Source organism: Engraulis encrasicolus, chromosome 9 (genome assembly GCF_034702125.1).
Source record: "Engraulis encrasicolus isolate BLACKSEA-1 chromosome 9, IST_EnEncr_1.0, whole genome shotgun sequence".
In the NCBI taxonomy this organism is placed as follows: domain Eukaryota; kingdom Metazoa; phylum Chordata; class Actinopteri; order Clupeiformes; family Engraulidae; genus Engraulis; species Engraulis encrasicolus.
Genome location: NC_085865.1, coordinates 45432445 through 45452444, shown reverse-complemented (window position 1 = coordinate 45452444; position 20000 = coordinate 45432445). Strand labels below are relative to the sequence as shown.

Below are 20000 nucleotides of genomic sequence, written 5' to 3'. Positions count from 1 at the left end.
TCTATGTCCTTACCTAGATTAGTCTATGTCTGTATGGGAAAGCAAGAAATGTAATTTCAAATTCTTTGTATGACCAGTGCATGTAAAGAAATTGACAATAAAACCTACTTGACTACTTGACTTGACTTGACTTGACTACAATAGCTGAACAGTGTAAACCTATTGTTGTGCAGTTGATAGTTCATATGGTGCAGTAGGGCTGCACAATTAATCGAAAATAATCGCAATTATGATTTGTTTCCATAATCGTGAAGCCCTATGGTGCAGCGCTGCATGTTGTAAGCTGTGTGGGTTTCTTGACTACTCGTTGTGAGTGTGCAACCTTTGCATGGGCTATGCGGTTGCTGGATGACTGATCTGTGTGTGGCTGCAGGCTGCATGACTGCATGTTGCAAGTACTATAGATGACATGGCTTCTATGACATTAATTGACATTGAATAGGCTTGTACAGGGCTCTGAATTAACTATCACCAGCCAAGCAAAATGGCTAGCAGATGTTAATCATACTAGCCAGACACACCATCACTGACGGATCAAAGTGGCTAGCTAGTAAGTTGTTTTTTCTACCAGCCAAACTGAAATTGGTTGGCTGGTCGTAATTTAGATGTTTGGACTCATATAAACGTTGTATTTGTGTTACTGTGTAACCGACCTGTGTGTGGCTGCAGGCTGCATGACTGCATGTTACAAGTGCAATAGGTAACATGGCTGCCATACTGTAGATTATGAAAGGTGCTATACCAGAGGTTACAGTCAACTATGATACTTGACTACACAGCCTTGTGTGACTGACCTGTGTGTGGCTGCAGGCTGCATGACTGCATGTTGCAGGTTTGTGTCTGCTGGGTCATGCCTTCGCAGTCCCTGCCCCCGTTTTTGGGAGGGGGGCTGGAGCAGGAGCGGTTCCTGATCATCAGACCCCCACCACACGACACGTCACAGGAAGACCAGGGGCTCCACTCCGACCATGCCCCGTCCACTGAGGAGGACGAGAATAAAGAGAAGATGGTCATGAAGGGAAAAAAAGAACAATCTCAGAGCAGAACGCAAGCAAAATGAAGTTTTTGAATGTGTGCATTCTGCATGCCTATGGAGATGTGTATTTATTTGATTTGATTTTATTTCTCTCTTCATACCGTACATTTGACTAACGGTTACATCTCATGAAAATGTATTACAGTATGTAGAGACGGGTCCCCAAACGAAGCTAAGTATTAGCTTATAAACTGGGGCCCAGTAGTACATTAGGTAAGTAAGCTTTGTGATAAACAAAAGAAAACAAAAGAAAACAAAAGGAAAAAGAAATGAAAAATAGAAAATAAACAGGCATACAAGATGCAGTGTAATTATTACAACCCATATTCACTCCCAAGCATGCTGCATGGTTTCATAGTACATTTTGCAGATTGTGGGAGACGGAAAACCATCAGGCACAGCACTCACACATTTATAGATACATAAGTTATCATACAACACTTAACCATACTCACACACAAGCGCTCCCAAGCATACCACTTGGTTACATGATGCATTTTGGAGTTATGACAGGCAAAAACCACCAAGCACACACTCATGCAGTTCATTCACATGCACACGCACAAACCACACACGCATACACCCGCAACACACACACACGCACAAGACCTGCCAACTATGGAAGATGAGGTTTTAGCTATAGGTTAGAACTAGATTTCTATGTAGATGTTTTTTGAAGTTGGAGATGGAGGATATCATCTTCAGAGCTTCATCAAGTTTGTTCCAGATCTGAGGCCCCTTGCAGGCAATACTCATATAAGTGCGAGCATACTTGCGATATTTTCCATGTATGAGTGTTTTATTTCACATATGATGAGAATGCTGGGGGGTAGTGATAGGAATGAGATTACATAGTATGATGTTTCTCTTGTTAATGACTTGAAACATCAGACAGGCATTGTGGAAGTCAGTTAATTTAGTTAGTCGCAATAACTGAACATGGTGGAATAGAGGGAGAGATGGAGAGTTTACCTCAGCCCAAGCCAGGGCCCTAATGACTTTCTTTTGTAAATATAGGAGGTTTTTTTAGATGACTAGAGAAGGTATTGCCCCATATCACATAGTTGAGGTGAGGTTCAAATAGGGTTTTATATAGCGTTAGTAGGGAAGACTGAGGGAGAAAGTGTCTGACTCTGCAGAATAGACCAAGGAGATCAATATGGGATTTGAAGTTGAATGAGTCATCTATGAGGACCCCCAGGAACTTTGTGGAATCCACTCTTTTTACTTCTTCACCGCTTAAGAGGATTTGACAGGCGTTGTTTTTTTTCAACTGTTTGTTTAGAGTAAATATCATAAAGTTTGTTTTCTTGACGTTGAGCGAAAGTTTATTGCATCTGAACCATGTATCTACATTGTTTAGTTCAGAGTTGATAGTATCTTGTAATATTGTTGGATTTTTGTGTGATGCGAATAAATTTGTGTCATCAGCAAATATGATTTTGTGAAAATAAGCAGAGGAATTGACAAAATCATTTATGTAAAGGATGAATAGTAGTGGACCCAGAATAGACCCCTGGGGGACCCCACAGGTTATGGGATTACAAGGGGAGTAGCAGTCCTTAAAATGAACATACTGCTCCCTGTTGTATAAGTAGCTTCTAAACCAGTCGAGTGTGACACCTCGTACACCATAGTGTTGTACTTTATGTAATAAAATGTCAAAATGTATGATATCAAAAGTCTTAGATAGGTCTAGAAAGATCCCGATCCCACATTTCCCCTCCTCTAGGCAGTCTTTTATTTTTTCGATTAGGTCAATCATTGCCATACATGTTGTACTCTTTTTTCCTAAAGCCATACTGGGAGGGAACCAGAATATCCAGCATGTCAAGGTAGCCGCTTATTCTGTTATATACAACTTTCTCCAACACTTTTGATAGGACTGGCAGAATGAATATGGGTCGATAGTTAGTCAGGTCATTTTTGTCACCTGATTTGAAAAGAGGGATGACCTTAGATATTTTTTAAATGTTCGGTACAGTCCCAGTGACTAGGGAGAGATTAATACAATGAGCCAATGGCTCTGCAATGATGTCTGCAATGGCTTTTATGATTTTACTGCATATTCCATTAGCGCCGGCGGTGTATGAACTCTTGAAGTTGGATATGATCTTTGTGATTTCTGTTGCGTTTGTTGGTCATATAAAAAGAATGAGTGAAATTTCCGGTGAGAAACTGCTTAAAGGTGACTCCTTTTTGGACAGGTTATGGCCTATTGAGGTGAAATATTAATTGAAACTATGTCTAATATACTATTGAAACTTCATCTGTCACCTGTACTATCTTTCTGTTTGCATGCTGCACTCAGACTCAGACGCCTTGTCCACTTAGGACAAAGAGGAAAAAAAGAGAGAAAAAAAATCTCAGATAATGAGCATCAGGCAAATTTTGTAAGCTTTGTGGCTCTGATTCGTTACAGTACATTCAAAACAGTGTGTCTGAATGTGTATACTATATGTGTTTTTCAAATGTTTTTGAACATTTTCGGACTTTCTATTCCATGACTTCCAAATTCTGAGATTGTCACCCGGCATACTTTAACCTTAGCTTTTGCTAAAGTTTAACCTTAACCTTAACTTTTGCTGATTGTTAAAGCACATGTAGCTGCATGTCTTGTTTGAATTGTGCTTTACAAATAAAGTCATTATTATTATTATTAGTAGTAGTAGTAGTAGCAATAGTGGTAGTAGTAGTAATAGTAATAGTAGTAGTAGTAGCAGTAGTAATAGTAACATTAATATTATTATTATGAACGGCACTCCTCACCCGGACACGCCCGTAGGAAGCAGGCCCTGCTATCGAACTGGGCCCCCCCGCAGGCTCCCCCAGGACGGGCATCCCGGAGCACCTCCCTCTGGCGGAAGATGGAGCCCAGACCACACGACACACTGCAGCCACTCCACTGCGTCCATGGCGACAGCACACAGTCCACTGCAACGACAATATCACAGTTCAGGCTTAATTGTTATCATATGTGATACACTCACTCGATCCTGCATTTTTTATAGCCCTTTCTTTTAAGAATTTCAAGAATACAGTGATAGTGTGTGTGTGTGTGTGTGTGTGTGTGTGTGTGTGTGTGTGTGTGTGTGTGTGTGTGTGTGTGTGTGTGTGTGTGTGTGTGTGTGTGTGTGTGTGTGTGTGTGTGTGTGTGTGTGTGTGTGTGTGTGTGTGTGTGGTGGTGTGTGGGGGGGGGGTTATGGGGACAGGTGCAAATACACCCATACCACATATGGACTACATGGCCATGGTTCGATTCCGGCTTGGCTGATTTCCCCTCTCTACCCCATCTCTTTCTCCCAAGCGCTACACTGCACTCTCACAGCAGTGTCCTATCTCATTGAGACCCAAAAGGCCCATAAATAAAGCAATACAGTGACAGTCTTCCAGTCATCTTAGTGTATCGTCTCCTCAAGCTTTTGTCCACTTACATGTATTAGCACTAATACATACAGTGTTCATTCCTGCAAAAGTAACTTGTAAGGCATGTACTAAGCAAAAGCTAAGGCCTACTAGGTACTCCTTACTAAGGTTATATTGGTAATAAATCCCTTATTGTGCATGAACAAGACATTTGCGAATACATGCCTAACAAATGCTTGATTTTGCTTAGTACATGCCTTACAAGTAACTTACGTATACAGGCACATTGTATGCATTCGTGCTAATAGATGTGACTTTAAAATAAAGCGTTGCCCCTCTTACCACAGTCCATTTCATCTGAGCCATCGGCACAGTCCCTGTGCAGGTCACACCTCTTGTCCAGGTGCACACACTCTCCACTGGCACAGGTGAACTGCTTATCTGAGCAGGGGGTGGGGCCGCTAGGAACAGGTGTGACCGGGAAGAGAGTGGGTGTACCTGAAAAATAAACGAATAAAGTAAAACATTGTCCGCCTGTACTGTGCGTAGGTTTATGTGTAGGGGGTCTGAGAGTGTGTGGTGGAGGTGAGGATGGACGATAATGGTTACGATGTTGTTCTCATTGACAAAAACACATATATACTACTAACTAACTAGATTTATTGATATAAGGTGACACTTCTTTTCGTTGGCTAGGCCTGAATTATGATGAAATTCTTGCATGAAGACAAGCGTAAAAGCACAAAAACAAAAAGGCGTCATGTCTGCAGCATGGAAGCTGCCACATAAAACAAATTACAAGGGACACAACAGGCATGTCATTATGACACTTGTGGAACATGAAGACAGTGACATTTACCGTGAACCATGACTGTGACATTTAAGTAATGTGAAAGTTAGTGGAATGTGACAATGGCAGCATTTCTGGAACATGTCCACTACTAGGGCATGACAATGACATTTGTGAAGGAACGGGGGAAAATCTGATACCACAGCGATCCTCATCAGAGCCATCCACGCAGTCTTCGTGTCCGTCACACACCAGCGCAGCATCAATGCAGCCAAACACTCGGCAGGAAAACTGGCCCTCCACACAAAGCACTCTGGGTAATCCACCATCATGAGGCGTTGTGGTGATCACACGAGCTGTGGACCATATCGGTGCATTTAAAAAGATATTTAGATAGGTTTATAGTATAGATATTTTCATGCATTAATTCTGCTCTAAAATGCCAGACTAGGGACTGGCATTGGAAATCAGCCTATGGCTATAAATGCTATGATGCTTGTCTGTTCGGCTATTGTACAGCCCACATGATATGTATTTGTCCCTGTCAAATAAACCACAGCAAAAAAAACTAGCACACAAACACTAAAACACACACACTGGGTACGTTCCATTATCCAAGCTCCCATCCTCTGCAAGGTTTCCCACAGTCAGCCTAGACACAACAACTATTGGGGGAAGTTTCCCCATTCAACATCCTGACTGCAAAAAAATGACCTTTGAATTTTAATTGCATTTGTTTGAGATATTGGATCAAATCGTCTTCTATCCAGAAGCCACAAGGCCAGAAGCACAAGGGAGGATGGGAGTTTGGGAGATATGGGATATAATGGAATGTACCCAGGGGCATATCCTTAAAGCATGCACCTGGTGTAGTCTTGACTCCCGGGTTTCCAGTGTAGGGTGTAGGGGTGCGAAGCCCTGGGTGATATGAAGGGGTGACCCCTGGTCTGGAGGTGGTGACGTTGTGAACCCCTGGCTCCCCTGTAAACACGTTAGGAGCTGGTGTAGTGCGCATCCCTGGACCTCCAGTCTGGTTCCGCAGTCCAGGTGAGCCGGTCCCTGTCAGAGGGGAAGTTACAGGGTTACACATATTCATGGTATTACACTACATTTAGACTTAACTTGAAAAAGAATGGTCGTCGCACACTCAGAACTTCATGCTGTTACATTTAATAAGACCAACGTTTCGGCCCTCATCAGGGTCAGAAGATGACAGAAGATGACCCTGATGAAGGCGTAAGCCGAAATGTTGGTCTTATTAAATGTAACTGCATGAAGTTCTGAGTGTGCGACGACCATTCTTTTTCAAGTTGAGTCTAATTGTCTGCCGTACGCACCTCAAACGGTGTGCGTTTACTGAAACCCAAAGAAAGACATTACACTACATTTAAATAAAATGGTTTACATTGTAAAGGACATGAAAACGTATCCCTTTGCATCACATCATATCCCTTCATCACAACTACTGTAGCCTACATTTCATTATTCCAAGGGTGAGCAATACGATTATAAAAACGGCCACATTTGGTTTAGAGTATTGACTGAAGGGCTAGATGTCGCAGGCAAATTTCCTGTGTCAATAATAAAACATAACGTACACTGACACTTTCCCGAGCCCATTGCAACTCACCACAGCCCATCTCATCTGAGTGGTCCAAGCAGTCTGGATGGCCGTCACACAGCAGGGCGATGGGAACGCACTCGCCACTGGAGCAGCTGAACATGCCGCTCAAACACCTCCTGGTTACCACAGGGGCCGCGCTCGTCACGCTTCTAGGAGTCACCAGCTCGTCTGCCAAGTATAAGGGTCGAAGACTTTTTTTTATTTTGGGCTCAGACAGGTGGTGCAAAAGCATCTAATGCCCATAAATAAATTAGTAATTGGTGGTTGATATGCTGCAATGAAAATAATTCTTACTAGAAAGTCCACTAAAACCATGTACCTTCTCTGCAGCCCAGTATCTCCACGCGCAGGTAGAAGGTGTGGCGGTACTCCACGGGCATGATGCGTAGGTACCGAGCCTTCACCAGTCGATTCAGCCACCGCGTCACAGGCATCCTGCCCACCATACGTACCTCAAACACCTAACACCATACAATTCATACACAAACACACAGAAACACAGAAAGTTTTTTGATTGTGAAGTTCAATTCTGCAGTAAATCTGAGATGTCATAGACATCTAGCTACCTAAAAGCAAACTATACATATTGTAACTATTACACAATGCAATTTTAACCCACGCTAATACAAATTACTCAGCACAACAGCACAAAATGACTCCAATGCAAGGAATGTATTATTTTATCCGATAGAGAGGGAGAGAGATCCGCACGTTAGTCGGTTCACCTGTCTGTCCATTCTCACTTTCAAGGCATATTATAGCACTTATATTAGCCCAGTCTATTAGCCTAAATTGGCTAATTAAGGAGCACAAATGACTCAAACATTTGCTGTTCAGCATATAGAGAAAGACCCTCACCTTAGGCGCTTCACCTGTGTGTCCACTTTCCGTGTAGTCAGTGAAGTGACCCTCCTCCATGGCGAAGGCCAGGCGGTACTTGGTCATGTAGCCCCACATGCGCTCACTGCCCTGGGTCACCACCCCCGCCACCCAGGTGGGCTCCCGGAAGTCCACCTGGAAGTAGGGGTGGGGGTCGCTAGGCAACGGACTCCAGCCAGGCTCCATGATAGGTCTGCAGAGATCAGATATGTGTCAAAGACATTGAAGTGAAGAAAACAGACATAATTGAATTTAATTGAATGGAACTGATGTGTAACAAAAGTGAAATGTTTATAGCTTGTATTGGGCCATGAGTTTTAAGTGTGCAAACTCAGTTTAACTCTACTAAATTCAATTCAGTTTAATTCAGCTTAATCAATGTAATTTAAACAGAATAGTGGCAGTATTTCATTTGCACACAAGTCATGTAAACTCTGCTAACTTGTAAATGAAATATTTTGGAGTTTGCTGTAAACCCAATGCTGACAATATTCCATCTGAAACCAGATTACGGTGCATGCAATGTGACTGCGCTCAATGTCTGCTGCCTGCAGGTGGCTTCTTGCCAATTCACCAATGGGACAAGGATGAGAAAGACTGGTCTTTGACTTTTCACATTCCATTTAAATGGAATACGATGCACGCACAACTAAAAGGTGCCAGGCATTGAAACAAAAATGTCTGCACCATCAAATCCTTTTTTTAATGGTCAAAGACCATCCTCAGGGCCCAATTAAAAGAAAGGATTAAATGTACAGACACGTTTGTTTCACATTTAATTTTTGAAAAGTTTGTTTCCCATTGCACTCACACGTTAGGGAAGACATTGAGGCGCCCTCCGTCTGCATTGTTGTTCAGGTTTCGGTATGATGAGGAGGTCAGCTGAGAGTAGTGGATCTGGCCGTCCTCCATGCCCAGAGGCGACGAACACACTCCTGCACACACACACACACACACACACACACACACACACACACACACACACACACACACACACACACACACACACACACACACACACACACACACACACACACACACACACACACACACACACAGACATACACACACACGCACACACACACACACACACACACGCACACGGACACAGACACATAGGCACACATACACGCATGCAGATACTGCATCATAAAACTGAAAAAATGATGGTTCGTTATACAGGGTCTGTTTGGCTCCCCATATAAACTCATCATTATCACCCCGATACGCTGTGCAATCAGCACCATAATCATTATCAACCGCACCACCACTATCATCATCATCAGCAGACACAGGGCCAGCATCATGAGTGGACAGGGCTATTCTGCAATAGTAGTCAGAGACAGATATACGTATGACAAATCATAGTTATTCAAAAGATAGGGCTGTCCTGTACAGAGCAATTACATCATATTAAAAAAGAATGTATTCATACCTCTATGCCAGGGGACACTTTCCTGTAAGACACAAGAAAGAAACAGACAAAGAAACAAATGGTTAGATACTTTAAAAAGAAAAGGTTCTGTTGTGTAAATTAGTGCAAGCCACAGGGATATGACACTTTAAGTAAGTAAGTAAAGAAGTAAATAAGCAAGTAAGTAATTTTATTTATAAACCAGATTTACAGTAACAGTGCAAACTGTCCAAAGTGTCGTACCGTGTCTGACTAAAAAAATAAGGATTGACAATAGAGCATTTCAGCACCATGATAAAGCATTTTGGTAGCATAAGGGTAGCAAGCATTCTAATAGACCAACAGTTCTCTACCTTTTTTCGTAAACGCCTAGACCTCATCATAACCTTCCCAACGCCCCCTTGACCTCATCATAAGCTAAGGCACCCTTAGTATTAAAACATAATATGGACTCATGTCCCCCAATGGCAACTAAGCACTGCCCCCTCTCAGCTGTCTCCTTCTCAATGCCCCCCTAGGGCTCCCCAATGCCCCCTGGGGGGCTGTAGAGCCCCCGTTGAGAATCACTATGATAGAGGAAGTCAACTGGGCAGGCAATCACTAACCGTGGGTGTGGGAGTGGTAGTGGGTGTGACGCGGGCAGCTGTGATTGCAGCCCTGCTGGGGGTCCTGAGGGGAGCAGGGGTGGGGGTGATGGGTTTGGAGGGGTGGCAGCCACTCTCATCGGCTCCGTCAGGGCACTGGGCCACTCCGTCACAGCGCTGAGACGCCTCGATGCAGCCCCCTGGTGGCGGACAGGAGAACTGGCCGGCAGCGCATCCTCTGGGTCGTGGGGTGGTGGGGGACCGAGTGCCTGGGGAATAAACACAAATAACCAGACGAATTTAAAAGTTAATTTTCATGTAAGTTTATTTTATAAACATTATGTAGATCACAATATTAAGCATTCATTGATTAACGGACAAAGAAGTGTTGTAGAAGCATTGTCTGCACTTGTGTCTATGCTACTATTGTGACAAGTGTAACATTCCAAAAGTACCGTTAGAACAGAGAAGAAAAAATATTAAATAAAAAAGAAAGAGTGGTCTCAGAATAGAAAAAATTGCATTGTCGATAAAATTCAGCCTCTACGTATGTGATTTACTTTCTTTGTCTTTGTTACACTCATATATAAGATCTTAAGAAAACTAATCTATAGGATTATAATTAATTACAGGAATATCATTACAAACAGGATTATAATTGTGTGTAGAAATTTTCCACTCACCACAGTGGCGCTCGTCTGAGCCGTCCCCACAGTCATTGACTCCATCACAGACCACACCTCCAGGTCCCGCTGGTACACAGCGCCCGTTGTCACAGCGGAACTCCCTCTCCCTGCACGCCTTAGGGGTCAGGGGCGACAGAGAGGGAGCCGGGGTGGACAGCCACTGGTAGCCTGGAAAATAAACAGATATGGCATGCACATTCCAATATATGGGTACAGTCCCTAGAGCAGAGCGGGGATAGGTGCCTTGCTCAAGGGCACTTCAGCCATGGATGGAGGTGAGAGGAGGTAAGTGTGGGGAGGTAAGCATGAGGGGAGGTAAGCGTGAGGTTAAAACCAGAAACCCTCTGATCTTAAGACCAACTCCCTAACCATTAGACCACGACTGCCCACACTGTCAGCTTCAAAGTAGAATATACCCTGCCTTCTAGGATTTCTGTTCTGTAGGAATGAGCACAATGTAATATAAGAAACAGCCATATCAAGAATCTACCTTGTACCTCTTAGGCTGAACAGCAGAATGATTTTAAAGACATGTTACTCGGTTCAGAGATATGCACAGTTACTGCCTTTTTGCGTTGTAGGGCAGAAAGGTGATGTGTGTACCTGACTCGCAGCCCATCAGCTCCACTCGCAGATAGATGCCGTTCTGAAAGTCGTGAGGAAGCACCCGCACAAACCGCGCCTCCACCATCCTGTCCAATCGCGTTTGAGCAACACTACGATCGTCACGGTTACCCATGAACACCTGTCATGTGGTTGCCAAAACAACGCAATCAGAATGGCAATCAATGCCACATATTATAGCGAAAACAAATTGCAATTTAAAGGTAACACCACACACACACACACACACACACACACACGTCAGCACCTTGGCTTTGGGCCGGGCGTCAGTGATGAGTTCCTTGTAGGTTAACCATTGGTTGCCATCTGTGCTGAATTGCAGGTAGAAACTGGACACAAAGGTATCAAACCTCCCGCCTCCCTGGATCAGTATTCCTACAACACAGACAAAAACACGCACAAACACATACATGAACGCACGCATGCACGCACACACCATAATCATCATGATCACCCAGGAACACATACATGATACTAAGAGACAAGCAGTCTGCATAGAATTACGTTTTTGCTTACATTGGATTTATGTATCACCTGTGATATTGTGTGGCTTCAGCAAGTCAATCTGCAGGTATGGCGGCTGCCGTCCACTGCTGTAGCCCTCTGGCGCCCCTGGCGTCAGGTCGTGGTATTGCCGTGGCTCGGGGCTCCAGCCCTGCAGGTCAGTGGCCAGGCTGAAGGTGTGGAGGCGGCCAGCCCACGGAGGGTGCCCCTGCTGGTGGGAGGAGGAACTGAAGCTGGACGAGGGGAGAGACTGCACCCCTAGAGGAGACCAGCAGTCATCTGTGTAGCGGGAGACACAGGAGGTGAGGCGAGAGAAAAACAGACAGTTATGCATAGTCAGAGAATATCCTCAGGGGAGGAGAGAGAAAAAAACACAGTAATTCAGAGAAGAATTCAGAAGAAGATTATCACACAGAATACAGAACAAACTGAGATAAATGGTAAAGATGAGGACATCAATCGATTTCTAAATAAGTATAACTCATTACTGTCTTGGTATGCATATACCAGTTCTGGGTAAACAAGCTTAACCCGTTAAGACACAGCGTTATAAATTGTCTATTGCATAGTGCATTCCTGAAGGCCCTGTGTTATGTCATCATAGTAGTGTAGTATAATGGCAGTTATCTTTTCAATGACTATTACAGCGTTCCACTGTTGGACCGGCATGCATTATGGGGCTACACAAGTAAACAAGTGCATCATTTCACTGACCTCCAGGAGGAAGAGGGTAGGTGGGCACTATGGGTCCAGCTGGTGTGGCTGAGGGCTGCAGACTGATTGGTATCGTGGCTGGAGTCGTCCCTGAGAATGTGCCATTCCCACCTGAAGGACACACCAGGACAATTAATACTCGGTGTCAGTTTTGCTTTAAATAACATATTACAATTAAAAAATTTGTACCATTCTTCACATTATTTTTTTGTACAATTTCATTTTAATTTGGTTAATTAATTTACATTCCCTATGCACATCTTTTTTTTTTTATCTATGATTTAATCTGAAAACATTATCAAAGACAAATAGTAACTACCAAACACAGACTGTGTTGTCTGTACCATATTTAAACCAACCACAGTGACAGATGTTGATGTGTTGCAGTCGCAGAGGGCCTCTGCCGTGGGCCAGATTGAGAGTCGCTGCTGTAATATATTTGTCTGTTTGCTCACCTGTGCGCTCACAGTAGCAACACCTGTCTCCTTCACCGGGGACCAGGGTGTGATCCTGAGGAAAAGGAGGAAGGGGAGGTAGAAAGAAAGTGAGGAAAAGGAGGATAGAGGGGGAATAGAGAAAGAGAGAGGGAGAATGACAGGGGAGGGGGGGAGAAAGAGGAAGAGAGTACAGAGAGAGAGAGAGAGAGAGAGAGAGAGAGAGAGAGAGAGAGAGAGAGAGAGAGAAAGAGAGAGGGAGAATAGAGAGAGAGTGAGAGAGAGAGAGAGAGAGCGAGAGAGAGAGCAACAGAAAGGTGATTAGCTACATAAACGTGGAGATAGGAACAGATCGGCTCTGTGTGCAGGAACATGCTCAACTGTGTGATGTGTGTGTGTCAGTAAATGAATAGGAGTGTGTGGAGCAACATGAGTTTGTCAGTGTGTGTTGTTCATCGAATTAGTCATGTTTGCACACAGAGAGAGGAACAGATGCATGCGTGTGTGTGTGTGTGTGTGTGTGTGTGTGTGTGTGTGTGTGTGTGTGTGTGTGTGTGTGTGTGTGTGTGTGTGTGTATGTGTACTGTGTGTGTGTGTGTGTGTGTGTGTGTGTGTGTGTGTGTGTGTGTGTGTGTGTGTGTGTGTGTGTGTGTGTGTGTGCGTGCGTGCGTGCGAGCACACAGTATGACCATGGTCCTATAAACAAGCACACACATGCATATGTGTTCACCACAACAAAACCAAATCATATACTTATACGGTATATGACAAATCGTATAGGCCTACTTATCCTCATCATATTAAGAAACAAAATACACCATGAGATACATACACAAAAATGTGTACATGCACATACGTAAACATACGTAAAGCACATCCACAGAAAAATATGTTGGCAGTTGTAGCCTCGTGGTTAAGGAGATGGGCTTTACATCAGAGGGTTGTAGGTTCAAATCCCACCCCTCTACTCCCTATCTCACTCCATGGCTGAGGTGAGCAATGCACCTAACCCCACATTGCTCCAAGGACTGTAAGCAGTGAGTTTGCATGGTGCCCACCGCATGCCTCTCTCAAAATCTAGTCATTTAAAAATGCTGTTAAAGGGACACTGTGCAGGAAATGGTCAAAAAAGGTACTGCAACTATGCTGCTCATTGAAACTGGGCTGCCTATTGCCAAAGTTGATCTTTACATGAAAGTTTACTAAGTAATAAACAAATATTTTCTAGTATGGTCCAAGTACAGTCATTTTTGCAGCTGAAAATGGCTATTTTTGGAAATTCAAAATGGCGGACCATGGAGAAGATCCCCCTTTTCATGTATGAAAAGTGCAATTTTTCCAGTCATAATGAATACTTAGAATTTGATGCTGGTGGTAAGTATTCATGAAAAAGGTAACATTAGTGAATGGGCAGCATGAGTTCTGGAAATAAACAACAAAAAATCTCACACAGTGTCCCTTTAAGCTCCCCTGGCAGTGTTAATGTTTTCATCCTAGAGTACCAAACATGAATACAAATGACAATATTTCTCCTGTGGCATGTAAAGTCTTTTTTCCTCATGACTAGTTTTTTTCACGTGACGCTCGTTTGGCGACGTCAGCCAAAAGTGACATGCAGGGAATTTTTACAGTGCACCCCGAAAGTGGTTAGGAGAGTTATCGTTCACTCATTTAAGCATCAGCCAATTTAAGGCAGTAATTAAATAACCTTTCAATTCTACCTTGTATCCCTTACCTTTAAAATAAAATAAGTCGCTTTGCATAAAAGTGGCCGTTGAGTGTGATGTAATGTAAAAACATGCGCACCTGTGGGCATCCAGTGATGGCATGTGGACAGTAGGGGGCGCAGTGTGTGGTGAGGTTGGCCAAGCACTGACACATGAGGCACTGGCCTGCCCTCCACCGCTCGCCCACGACATAGGAGTGGCCCTGGTGCTCACACTCCAGACACGGCTCCGTCTGACACCTAAACACACTCATCAACACAGATATAAACAGACATACAAACACAAGTAAGAAAACATGTGCACACAACCAGATAGACGCGAGTACGCACAGACACTTGCACATACAGTAGGCTACACAAAACAAAACACTCACAGACACTCACACACACACACCAAGTGGGTAAAGTAATGCTTGTACTGTATAGTATATTGGCCTTACCGCCGTGCCTTCCGGTATATTCCTCGGCACTGCCTCCCGTTGCCATGGCTGCTGGGGTTGTTAGGACTGCGGAAGGACCACTGCACACTCTGGACCCCACACGGCCCCATGCACTCCCCCCACGAAGACCAGGCAGACCAGCCACAATGCACTGTAACACACACATACACACACACACGCAAGCAGATACGTGAATCAACATATAAGAGAGATGAATTGTTGTCAGTCATCATCTTTCTTACACATTTTATTATCAATATCGTCATTACCATTGTTATGGTGAATGTAATGTGTGTATGTGTATACGTAAGAGCACAGTAAACACATTAGACAGTCAGTCAAGGCAGTCTTCTCGTTGGTATTCTTAGACCAGTGGTTCTCAATTTTTTTCCATCATTCCCCCCTTCAGAGGGCCTGAATGCTTCCACGTCCTACTTTGAGAAACACTGTCTTAGACAGTCTTCTTGTACTTGGTTCTATTCTGTAAGGGTTGATTAAGGACCACAATGGAAATAATCCTTCGGGCTTATTTGTGCTATCCCGACTGTTATCCCCAGCTTTTTTTTGTGTTATCCCCGACTATTTCTTTCTTTTAATATATGGTTCAGTTGTTGTCCCATGTTCTACATCGGAATAGTCAAAATACATTCATTCATTGAATGAACACAGATACAGATATCCAGATACATGTTGCATTGTGAAATGTACTCATCTGACCTGTGCACTCAGGGTTGGGCTGGCAGTCCTGCGGTCTCCCCCTGACGCAGGTGCAGATGTCACAGCCCTGCTTCACCTTCTGGCCGGGCCAGTAGCGCACGCCCGCCACCTCGCACACGCACTCCTCCGCAGGCACGCACTGCTGCTCGTGGTTCATCACCAGCCCCTCGGGACACCAGCAGCCTGGAGGTGGAGCATGCACATGACGGTGTGTGAGAGTCAATTAAGGTTTTTTTTCCTAAATATCTTATTTTTTGTCTTTTATGACTTTATTTCATGATAGGACAGTGAAGGAGTGACAGGAAATAAATGGGAAGAGAGAGAGAGATGTGGGGAAGGATCGGCATCGGACCCGGGCCAGAATCAAAACCGGGTCGCCGGCATAGCAGCCCAGTGTCCTACCGTTAGGGCCCAGTGAAAAATGTTTTGCGCTCAGACGTCAGGTTTTACAACCACAACGAATTCCCATAAATTAATTACTAATTGCTTGGTGATAATGTACTTACTTACTACAATGAATACGCTTCTTCGATAATCCACTAACAACAAAAACATTTCATCCATACAATAGTGGCATTGGCTGTGGTTGCACATGTATTTGTGAATTTGTAGAGGTACTACACAGAGACTTCATAGATACTGAAGGGAAGACTCCAGCAGCAAATACAGTGCATATAATAGACATGTACTGAGTGTGAGTCTTGATCCATGAATGCCAAAGGGAGTACTAGAGATACCCTACTTGATTGATCCTGAAGAAAATGAATGAATCCAGCTTCATGAACATAATACACATTGTTGTCACATAGTATAAGGTGTGGGTGTTTTTGTGCATATGAGAGTTGCATTCAAGTGTGTAAGAGTGTGTTTATGTATACTATTATGTGCATGCAAATGTATTCATGAATGTGTAAAGGAAATGTGTAAAGGACTTTTAGGAAAAGCACAACAATTACCTCCTCTTAATGTATGTTCTCTACAAGTCTTCTGTTGTCCAGTCTTGCACTTTAAATGTCTGTATGAGCACTGTCTGTGTCCATACTGTCTTATGTCCATGTATAAGTACTGTCTATGTCTATACTGTCTATGTCCTTACCTAGATTAGTCTATGTCTGCATGGGAAAGCAAGAAATGTAATTTCAAATTCTTTGTATGACCAGTGCATGTAAAGAAATTGACAAAACCTACTTGACTTGACTTGACTTGACTTGGATAGTAAGAGAGTGATGGTTGATTGTGTGTGAGAGTAGGAAAAGGAGAGGTCTTGCTCAATTCAGATATGGATGGCAGAGAAGGGGGACTGTTTTGAGACTGGGTACAGTACGGACAGAGAGAGTAGATAAGAGAGAGGTTCCGTTGGCCCATTGTTTCCGGGTTCTACTTTCGCAAGGGGGAGGGGGGGGGATCCCCCTTTAGGCAGACCTAAGGACTGTTCTATTCATTCTAGGAGCATTATGACATGCCCCTTTAGGCAGACCGGAACCTGGTCATGTTAGGTGCCCATAGAATCCTATTATGTTGGCATATCTCTATATACTTAAAGAATCTCTGGTACGGAGTGTACTGTGTCACAGTGTGGCTTAAAGTGATGGAGGAATGTAACCGTCAGTGGTTTGGGTGAAGAGAAGATAAGGACGAAGAGAAGGCGGAGGCACCTGTGAAGCACTTGGTGGGGTGTTGGCACGAGGCCCCTCGTGACACATGGGCACAGCTCAGGGGACACGAGCTGCAGTTATGCCACACCAGACCGGCAGGGCACGACACGTTACCACAGCTCTCCTGCGGACAAGGCTCTGGGACACACGCACACACACACACACACACACACACACACACACACACACACACACACACACACACACACACACACACACACACACACACACACACACACACACACACACACACACACACACACACACACACACACACACACAAATGAAGTAGTATTTCACAAAATCTAACCAAGCATAGAAAAACCACATTAGAATGTATATGTGTAGATGAACATATTTGCACACTGTTTATGTACATACACATGCAAAAAGTGTTTTTATCTATATGACTGAATATAACTTCAAATAGATATCTTACGAGATCTGTGCTTTAGGATCTATTGAGATGAGTCTCTTGCCTACAGCAAAAGTTCAGTGAGGGTGAGGAAGTGTGAGTGCTGGGGTCTTTGGCCAGCTCTTGGGGGTTAAGGAGATGGGCTTTAAATCAGAGGGGTGCAGGTTGAAATCCCACTCTTCTATTACCTGCCCCACTCCATGGTTGAAATTTCCTTGGGCAAGGCACCTACCTGTAAGCCCACATTGCTCCAAGGACTGTAACCAATACTCTTTAATTACTTAAAAAATCGCTTAAAACGACACTGTGTGAGATTTTTAGTTGTTTATTTCCAGAATTCATGCTGCCCATTCACTAATGTTACCTTTTTCATGAATACTTACCACCACCATCAAATTCTAAGTACTCATTATGACTGGAAAAATTGCACTTACATACATGAAAAGGGGGATGTTCTCCATGGTCAGCCATTTTGAATTTCCTGAAATAGCCATTTTGAGCTGCAAAAATGAATGTATTTGGGCCATACTAGAAGATATAAATGTATTACTTAGTAAACTTTCATGAAAATGTCAAATTTGGCAAAAGGCTGCCCAGTTGCAGTACCTTTTTTGACCATTTCCTGCACAGTGTCCCTTTAAATGACGCTTTTGGGTAAAATCTAAGTCATCTAAGTCTAGTGTAATGTACTGTCTTACTGATTTCCATGGCGATGTTTGTCTCTCCTGGCTGCTGGCTGCAGTGTCGGCCTCCACTCTGGGGGGGTACACACTCCCTGTGGCGCACCTCCACCCCCCCACAGCTCTGGCTGCAGTTAGACCACGACACCCACGGCAGCCAGTAGCCATCCACTGTCAAATGCAAATTAAAAAGTTTTTTAAAAAACAGTTGCATTTTTTGTACACATACGTATTTAGAGTAGAGTAGAGTAACTTTACTGATCCTTGGGGGGAAATTAATTATTTGTATGTACATTTCTGCATTTTTAATACAGTAGTTGTGAATTACAGTAAGTATGAATATAATACATGATTTATTTTTCCCCCTGAAGTGATATCTGCAGGGTGGCATGAAGGCTAACATCCAGAGGGATTTGCATCCCTACCATATTGAAAACATCTGCATTTGCATGAATACTGACTCGTATAGGATAGAGGAAATCTGAGGCACTCAAGGTTGAGATTTTTATTCTATTTATTTGGCTACAACGCCCTGAAGAAGGCCATATGGGCTGAAAGTCATAGCCAAGTAAATAGTATACAAATTTCAAACTTGAGAGCCTTGGATTTCCTCTATCCTGCACAAATTTGAAAGTCCCTACACCAATGAGCACCAGGAATAGAAGGTGAACACTCTGAAGCACTTTCCAACTTCCTGTTTGTTTTCTGACTGACTGGCATAGAGCCATTTTTTCCACTTTCTTTCTGTCTCACCTGGACAGGAGCCCTGGAAGCACTGCCGTCTCTCCGTCTCCTCCCCTCTGCAGTAGCCCAGCGTGTCCCCTAGAGGGCAGCGTCTTTGGCGGCTCATGGAGCCTGCCCCGCACGAGCGGCTGCAAGGGCTCCATGGCCCCCAGGAGCCCCAGGTGCGGCACCCCTGCTCATCCGAGGGCCCCCCTGGCCTGGGGACGTCAGGACACTCCGGCACACCATTACACACCTGTCTCATGTATAGAGACACACACACATACACACACAGACAGATACGCATTCACACACAAGCACAACGTGTATACAAAATGGAACAGAATGGATGCCAAACTTACGAATCTTCTCCATGCGCTCTGGTTAAGTCAGTGGATCATTTAACCCATTAAGGCATTATGAATTTTCTTTTACCAGAATGACATAGACCCAGTCGTAGTGCATTACTAAAAGCCCAGTGTTATGTCATAGTAGTGTAGTATTACGGTAGTGAACTTTACAATGACTATTACAGCGTTCCACAGGTGGAATGACGGGCATTATGGGGCTATGAGTGTATGCCCTTTTGGCTAACATCCAGGCCTTATCCTGGTGGATACCAACTGCTGTATGCAACTGTGTGTGTGGGTGGGTGTTTGTTTCTGTCATTGGGTGTAGGTGGCTAGTGCATGTGTGTGTGTTTGCTTGTATGTGTGTGTTTACTTTAGTGTGTGGATACAGCTGTACAGCACATCTCACCGCTCTGAATGGAACACAGCCTCCATCACGGCAGGTGAACTCCGGACAGACGCGTGTAATGTTCCGGTCAGCAGGGGTCGGCGTGATTTTATCTGTGTTTATGGAAACAAGGCTTTCATACTCAAGACTGGAGATTTAGCAAACACATGCTGTAACAAATAGAATCATCTCACTAGGTACACACACGCTACAATCATGTGTAAACAATCACAAGTAAATACAGAACATTG

General features: G+C 43.9%; 1 protein-coding gene across 1 annotated transcript in view; it reads right to left on the bottom strand.

Annotated features, from left to right (window-relative positions):
* The window catches only part of sspo (SCO-spondin), a 180288-nt gene that overhangs the window by 111311 nt on the left and 48977 nt on the right, over positions 1–20000 (bottom strand). Inside the window, exons 33-56 of the mRNA XM_063206313.1 lie at positions 19771–19862; positions 19042–19267; positions 18307–18459; positions 17194–17331; positions 15539–15721; positions 14822–14972; positions 14462–14621; positions 12677–12731; positions 12222–12332; positions 11538–11786; positions 11251–11378; positions 10983–11124; positions 10377–10547; positions 9715–9962; positions 9131–9152; positions 8507–8630; positions 7675–7888; positions 7136–7277; positions 6823–6984; positions 6057–6251; positions 5393–5548; positions 4745–4900; positions 3806–3970; positions 795–980 (exon numbers count right to left, since the gene is read on the bottom strand). Of these exons, the coding sequence (XP_063062383.1) occupies positions 795–980; positions 3806–3970; positions 4745–4900; positions 5393–5548; positions 6057–6251; positions 6823–6984; positions 7136–7277; positions 7675–7888; positions 8507–8630; positions 9131–9152; positions 9715–9962; positions 10377–10547; positions 10983–11124; positions 11251–11378; positions 11538–11786; positions 12222–12332; positions 12677–12731; positions 14462–14621; positions 14822–14972; positions 15539–15721; positions 17194–17331; positions 18307–18459; positions 19042–19267; positions 19771–19862 (3729 nt within the window). The remainder of the gene's footprint in view (positions 1–794; positions 981–3805; positions 3971–4744; positions 4901–5392; positions 5549–6056; positions 6252–6822; positions 6985–7135; positions 7278–7674; positions 7889–8506; positions 8631–9130; positions 9153–9714; positions 9963–10376; positions 10548–10982; positions 11125–11250; positions 11379–11537; positions 11787–12221; positions 12333–12676; positions 12732–14461; positions 14622–14821; positions 14973–15538; positions 15722–17193; positions 17332–18306; positions 18460–19041; positions 19268–19770; positions 19863–20000) is intronic.